Raw genomic sequence first — 7554 nt, forward strand, 5'->3', positions numbered from 1 at the left:
TTCCTCTCCCAGAATCCCCCAGCCAGCATGCTTTAAGATGGGTGGACTTCCTCTCCCAGAATCCCCCAGCCAGAAGGCTTTAAGAGAGATGGACTTCCTCTCCCAGAATCCCCCAGCCAGAATGCTTTAAGATGGGTGGACTTCCTCTCCCAGAATCCCCCAGCCAGAAGGCTTTAAGATGGGTGGACTTCCTCTCCCAGAATCCCCCAGCCAGAAGGCTTCAAGAGGGATGGACTTCCTCTCCCAGAATCCCCCAGCCAGAATGCTTTAAGATGGGTGGACTTCCTCTCCCAGAATTCCCCAGCCAGAATGCTTTAAGAGGGGTGGACTTCCACTCCCAGAATTCCCCAGCCAGAATGCTTTAAGAGGGGTGGACTTCCACTCCCAGAATTCCCCAGCCAGCCTGCTTTAAGATGGGTGGACTTCCTCTCCCAGAATCCCCCAGCCAGAATGCTTTAAGAGGGTGGACTTCCTCTCCCAGAATCCCCCAGCCAGCAGGCTTTAAGATGGGTGGACTTCCTCTCCCAGAATCCCCCAGCCAGCATGCTTTAAGATGGGTGGACTTCCTCTCCCAGAATCCCCCAGCCAGAAGGCTTTAAGATGGGTGGACTTCCTCTCCCAGAATCCCCCAGCCAGAAGGCTTTAAGAGAGATGGACTTCCTCTCCCAGAATCCCCCAGCCAGAATGCTTTAAGATGGGTGGACTTCCTCTCCCAGAATCCCCCAGCCAGAAGGCTTTAAGAGAGATGGACTTCCTCTCCCAGAATCCCCCAGCCAGAATGCTTTAAGATGGGTGGACTTCCTCTCCCAGAATCCCCCAGCCAGAAGGCTTTAAGATGGGTGGACTTCCTCTCCCAGAATCCCCCAGCCAGAAGGCTTTAAGATGGGTGGACTTCCTCTCCCAGAATCCCCCAGCCAGAAGGCTTTAAGATGGGTGGACTTCCTCTCCCAGAATCCCCCAGCCAGAATGCTTTAAGAGGGGAGGATTTCCACTCCCAGAATCCCCAAGCCAGAATGCTTTAAGAGAGATGGATTTCCTCTCCCAGAATCCCCCAGCCAGCCTGCTTTAAGAGGGATGGACTTCCTCTCCCAGAATTCCCCAGCCAGCCTGCTTTAAGAGGGATGGACTTCCTCTCCCAGAATCCCCCAGCCAGAAGGCTTTAAGATTGGTGGACTTCAACTCCCAGAACTTCGAATTTTGCATGCTGGCTGCGGGATTCTGGGAGTGGAAGTTCCACCCATCTCAAATTTGTCAGGCTTGAGAAAAGAAAATTATGTGGCTCAGTCATTCACCGTACAGCTAAGTCTATTTCTGAAATTTGTAAATTTGTGGAATAAAATTGGGAGGAATGGAAAGTGCTGTTAAAGACGGCAAAATTTAGAAGAAAAAAAGATTTAATTGTACACCCCAAAAATGTACAAAATATACTGAAAGAGGAGACCTGGAATAAAACAGGCAGAAGAAGACTTGAAATCCCCCAAGAAAAATATTAAAGCAAAGAATTTCAGCTTCGGAATAAATCAGATCTTGAGAAATGCTTGCGAGCTGGAAAATCCAGAATTAAGGAAGGCCAGATGTGGTTAGGAGAATCTGCCTCGTGGCTGGAGATGATGCAATTCAGTCGCAGGGCTTTGAGACCGCAAGAAATTTTCAATCTTAGGAAATCTCTTGGCCTGTTTTGAAGGTGGAGGTCTTCAACCCATCATCCACTGCCTGCGTGGGAATTTTGGCCGTTCAAATCAGCTTCGTAACCTAGTCCGGAATGCAGTGAACCAAAATGCAGTGAACAAATTAAATTAGTTAATTAAATTGACGATTGCAAGGGTGGGTGTATGTATGTGTGTATATAATGTATAATGACCATGTGACTAGCTTAACGCCGGTGACTCACTTAACAATTGTGGCAAGAAAATGATTTAATGGAGGCTTCCCGAGAGCCTGAAGCAAATTCCTTGTCCTGACAAAAACCCTTTTATTAATTTGCTGCGAATTCTGCTCCTTCACATCCAGCAAAGTCTTTCGAGGGAGGATTTACGGTCACAGACCTTATCTGGCTTGGAGAGCTGCCAGGCCGAAATCTGCAGAACTTGGCAAGGAGTCTCGGAGAGTCACGAACCAATTAAGCGAACTAGTTGCCTCCTGCAAACTCCACTCCCCTTTTGCTCCTCTTTTATTCCCTCTGGGAGGGGCCATTCACCGTCCACCTGTGGCCTTTCTCCCAAGTCGACCGCTGTTCTTTAGCTCTTCCCTTTGTCTGGCAACTCTGCGCATGCGCACACTGGGAACAGGCTCCAGCTGTTCTTCTGCCTCACTGATGTCTGACTCCAAAGGCAGCTGATAACTGGCATACGGCTCTGGCCCCCTCTCTGCCTCCGACACAGAGCCCTCCTCAGAGCCTTCTCCAGACTCCAGGACTGGCCCAGGTTCTTCCCCAACCCTCCTCACTGTCCGAATCTGTTCCACAACAGAAAAGCTATAAAATGGGGGCAAGATTCACTTCACCAACGTCTCACTTAGCAGCAGAAACACGGGCTTCCGTTGTGGCCGTAAGCGGAGGGCTTCTTGAGTAGCCTTGAGCAATAAATGTTTGACTTTTGAGCCTTTTGATGCCCCAAACTAATTTTAATGAAATTTATTCTCTTCCCCCCCCTGTTTTTCTTTATTTGCCCCCCTCTCCAGGATGACATGACTGACTCTCTCCGGGATTACACCAACCTGCCCGAAGCCGCCCCTCTTCTGACCATCTTGGACATGTCCGCCCGTGCTAAATACGTCATGGATGTCGAAGAGATCACGCCACCGATTGTGGAAACTTTCGTGAATGACTTTCTGGCTGACAAACTGAAACCTGAGCCTATTTAATGCCGAAGCTGGGGCAGGGATGGAGGAAGGAGGGGGGGGGTCTTTTCTCACCCCTTCCCCAATCTCTGAGATGCTATTTAAAAACGGTCTGCGCTCCCCCTTCGGTGCGGGCCTGGCGGTCATTTCCTCGTGGTGCCTTGTTTTAACCCCAGAATGATATCTCTGTCCAAATGCTTTCCAGGTGCTCTTCTTTATTTGCAAGCAACGGGGTTGGGTGGGGTGGTCTCCGGGGAGGGGCAAAATTTGGCTTTGGGGGTGGGCGAGTGATGGGGGTAAAGGGGCGGTGGGTACCCAGAGGTCATCCAGACAGGGCGAGCAGGAGACTCTTTTTAAAAAGCTCCTCGTTTGCAAAGCGGTTTTCATCAACCGGGACGGATTTCAGAACTGACGCTCCGAGCCCGGAGTAAGTTTGGCTCACCCCCGCTTTCCACTCCGCAGACCCCCAGCCCACTTTTGAGTGAGGACATGAATCTCTTTAATTTCTTCCACCAAGCGTAGAAAGGGTGAACCAGTTGGGGGGAGTGAGTCGACCCATCGAAATGTTAGTTTAAAGACGGCTAAAGCTGACGATATTGCAGCAAACTAAAACTGTTGATGAAGACATTAGCACCACATCCGTATTGCTGTGTTTCTCAACCGTAGCAACTTGGAGTCCCGTCCCGTCCCCCCCCCCACCCCCCGGGTCAAAAAGGACTCTGGCTGGGGAATTCTGGGAGTGAAAGTCCACCCATCTTAAAGTCCACCTTTTTCAAAGCCAGTTGCCTGAGGAATTCTGGTAGTGGAATCCATCCACCTTAAAGCGTGTGTCAGGTTTCCTAAAAAATGCCCTAATTGATTCATGAGTATCGAGCCAAGTTTCAATACAAAACTAGTCATTTATTAGGAGCCCCATTAGGCAAGATCCGTTCGCAGTCAAGCCTATGCTTTGTCTGGTTTATAGCTGAACTTCACACCTGTTCCTTCCCTCCCCTCTGTGTCATAAATCACATTCCCCTATGACTCTGATGGCGAACTTAGGGCACGCGTGCTAAAAGGTGGCATGCCAAGCCATGTTGCCTGGCACGCGCAGCCGTGCCTGTTTGTCTTCTGGGTTTCTGGCACGCATGTACGTGCAACAATCAGCTGACCTTCAGGCATGTGGCTGTGCTGAAAACAGGTCCGCGCATGCGCGCTGGCCAGCTGATCGTTGGGCACCCACGCGCGCTAGAACCTAAAAGTCAGGCTTTTCTGGAGCGTGGCCCGCCCGCGACGATTGTGCGCGCGACGTTTCTGCGTGACCTTTTTGGCGCTCGGTACCGAAAAGATTCCACATCAGTGCCCTGCGAGATGCAAGCCTGCTGCAGGAATCTGAGGTCCGACTTCAGCCAACAGTATGCGTGGAATGTGCTCCCCCACTTCTCTCACTGGCAACAGTTAGGAGTTCACAGCATGCTGGCTGGGGAATTCTGGAAGTGAAAATCCATCCCTCTTAAAGCATCCTGGCTGGGGAATTCTGGGAGTTGAAATCCTCCCTTTTTGAAGCATGCTGGCTGGGGAATTCTGGGAATTGAAGTCCATCCCTCAAAGCATCCTGGCTGGGGAATTCTGGGAGTGGAAGTCCTCCCTTCTTAAAGCATCGTGGTTGGGGAATTCTGGGAGATGAAGTCCTCCCTTCTTAAAGTATGCTGGCTGGGGAATTCTGGGAATTGAAGTCCATCCCTCTTAAAGCATCCTGGCTGGGGAATTCTGGAAGTTGAAGTCCATCCCTCTTAAAGCATCCTGGCTGGGGAATTCTGGAAGTTGAAGTCCATCCCTCTTAAAGCATCCTGGCTGGGGAATTCTGGGAGTTGAATTCCTCCCCTCTTAAAGCACGCTGACTGGGGGATTCTGGGAATGGAAGTCCACCCATCTTCAAGTTCCCACAGTTGAGAAACACTGCAGTTTATTGCAAAATTTAGTCTTCTCTATTTGTTTGGGGGCAGGGAAAGTATTTTAAGGGTCCTGATTCAGAGAATCGATGGGTTCTGTTTTCCCTGGATGCTGAACCCTGGTTCGCTGAACCCAGTCTCCGAGCTTTGCTCGAGATGTAATCCAAAACGGACCCCCCGAGCCTGGATTCCCTCATGGGAAAGGCTGGGCTAGTGGGTCTGTGTTTCTTGTGAAGGCATCTTGGAGACGGCTAGAATCCTTTAGTAAAAAAATGGGCACCTGTGAAATGGGGAGAACTTGGTCTTGCATACACTTTAGCTATGAGAGGTGATCCCAAAACTCGTAAAGGACTGGACACAGTGTCCTCTATGCCAGAATGTCCCGAGACAAACGCAGATTGTGTAGTTGTAACATTTGCACAAGGAGGCATGGGATTGTCGTCGTGCCTTGCCCCAAATGCCCCCATGGGAGATTTTAAGATGAGCAGCGGTGCAATTTTGGGAAGGTGATCGCCCTGACTTTGCAGGAGCCAATGCCTATTTCAATCGTGCCATTTCTCAAAGCTACGTCAAAAGGTTTCTAACTAAGTTCGTAGCTGGGATGGATTCAGAGGTGACGCTCCAAGCTGGGAGCAACTTTGGTGTCCCTGCCTCTTCCTCTTCCCCAACCGCCTGCCGGTTTTTTACAAGAAAAATGAAACCCTTCATTTATTTCGCCCAGCATAGAAAGGTCGAAGCAGCGAGACAAAGAATGCCGATTGTGTTAATTGTATCATTTGCACAAGGAGGCAGGGGTTGTCGTCGTGTTGTGCACCCAATGCCCCCATGGAAAATTTAAAATGAGCCGTCGTAGGTTTCTGGCAGGTGGTCAACCTGACTTTGCTTATTTCAATCGTGCCATTTATCCAAACTACGCCAAAAGGTTTCTAACTAGACGGGGACTATGCCTACTTCGATCGTGCCGTTTATCAAAACTACGCCAACGATAAGCTTCATTATTTCAGTAACTTTCCTGAAATCGGGCCCGCCTGCTCTCCCCAACTCACGGGGCAAACCCGATTATTTTTTTGAATGCCGTAGTCTTAACCACCCTAAGCCATTAATTGTAATAACTATAGCAATGAATTAAAATCAGCCTCTCTTTTTTTCTTTAGCCAGAAGGTGCTATGGAACATCTGTGAACATTCCAACTGCTAAGGATGCTGGGATCTGTAGTCCCAATGCAGACAGAGAGCAAGTGGGGCAGGGGGGAAAACACCACTCGAAAGTAACATCCAGGATGCTTTTTAGATTGTTTCTCCCTCTTTCTTTTAATCCAGATGTCTCTTTTTTTTTTTTGCCTCTGTTCCCCGTCTTGGTAGAAGAGTTTGTAGATAAAATTCTACCACAGACTGGTGATTTTTGATTTGGGGGAAATTGGAATTAACGCGTTGTCTTCTCCTCTTCTGGCTAAGTGGAAGTTGTAAAAACTGTACATGGTGATTGGATCTTTGTAATAAAAACGGTTCTAATAAACTCACGATACACTGTAATTTGCTTCAGAGGGTCCACCCAGTGGTGAAATTCAATTTCCCCCCCCTCTACCAGTTCTGTGGGCGTGGCTTGGTGGGTGTGGTCATGTGACTGAGTGGGCGTGGCCAACAAGGCAGGCAGTGGCTCCGGGGCCTCGGGGAATGGCGCGTTCCCAGCCCCCTCCCCAATGTGAGTGGGCGGCATGCGGGCGAGGCGACTGGTGAGGTGATTAACTGGGCCGCGTGGCGCAGGCAACATATATAGGGCGGGAGTGAGTGGGCGGGGCAAACGGCCAGAAGAGGCAAGTGGCTGGAAGCAGTGGTGGGTTGCTGCCGGTACGGCATACCGGTAGTGAGCGTACCAGTACGGTGGCTCGTTTAGCCCATCTGCCTACCCGCGCTCTATAGCTGTATTTATGCCAAAAGGCACACTGCGCATAGAGTGCAGCGCCTGCGCGAGCCCCAACAAGCAGCTGGTTGTCGCAGGGGTGGTGGATTGCACATGCGTGCGCAGCACACATCAGGCGCGTGCACAGACCACAACCGCTCGCAATGGGAAGAGCAACCCACCACTGGCTGGAAGGGGTGGGAGGCGAGCGGCCGGAAGGGGCAGGCGCATATGGGGGGAGCCAACCAGGGGTGGCCGAATTTCACCGTTGGGTCTGCCGTTGCTGCCTTCTTCCTTTTCAAAAATCCCCTTTTACAGATTCAAGACTTCCTTCCCAAAACAGAATTAGCAATAGCAGTAGCAATAGCAGTTAGACTTATATACCGCTTCATAGGGCTTTCAGCCTTCTCTAAGCGGTTTACAGAGTCAGCATATTGCCCCCAACAACAATCTGGGTCCTCATTTCACCCACCTCGGAAGGATGGAAGGCTGAGTCAACCCTGAGCCAGTGAGATTTGAACAGCCAAACTGCAGATAACAGTCAGCTGAAGTGGCCTGCAGTACTGCACCCTAACCACTGCGCCACCTTGGCTCCTGGAATTACAGGTACGGTCGTCCTCGACTTAACGACCCACAACTGAGCCCCAAATTTCAGTTGCTAAGCGAGACAGTTGTTCGTTGAGTTTTGCCCCGTTTTACGACACACACACCCCTTTGCCATGGTTGTTAAGTGAATCCCTGCCGTTGTTAGGAACACGGTCATTCGGTGAATCTGGCAACTTTGTTGGTTAGTAGGTCGCAAAAGGGGGTTGTGTGACCCCCTGGGACGCTGCGACCGTCATAAATATGAGTCGGTTGCCAAGTGTCTGAATTTGGATCCTGTGAC

The 7554-nt window shown here is 50.4% G+C and overlaps 1 protein-coding gene across 1 annotated transcript in view; it reads left to right on the forward strand.

Annotated features, from left to right (window-relative positions):
* Nucleotides 1-3066, forward strand: part of NXN (nucleoredoxin) — an 87059-nt gene extending 83993 nt beyond the window's left edge. The window contains exon 8 of the mRNA XM_087702848.1: nucleotides 2680-3066. Coding sequence (XP_087558974.1) covers nucleotides 2680-2862 — 183 coding nt within the window. The 3' untranslated portion in view covers nucleotides 2863-3066. The remainder of the gene's footprint in view (nucleotides 1-2679) is intronic.
* The last annotated feature ends 4488 nt before the right edge of the window (nucleotides 3067-7554 follow it).

Source organism: Thamnophis sirtalis, unplaced genomic scaffold (genome assembly GCF_051295495.1).
Source record: "Thamnophis sirtalis isolate CommonGarterSnake01/CBP01778 unplaced genomic scaffold, rThaSir2_p1.2 scaffold_17, whole genome shotgun sequence".
In the NCBI taxonomy this organism is placed as follows: Eukaryota; Metazoa; Chordata; class Lepidosauria; order Squamata; family Natricidae; genus Thamnophis; species Thamnophis sirtalis.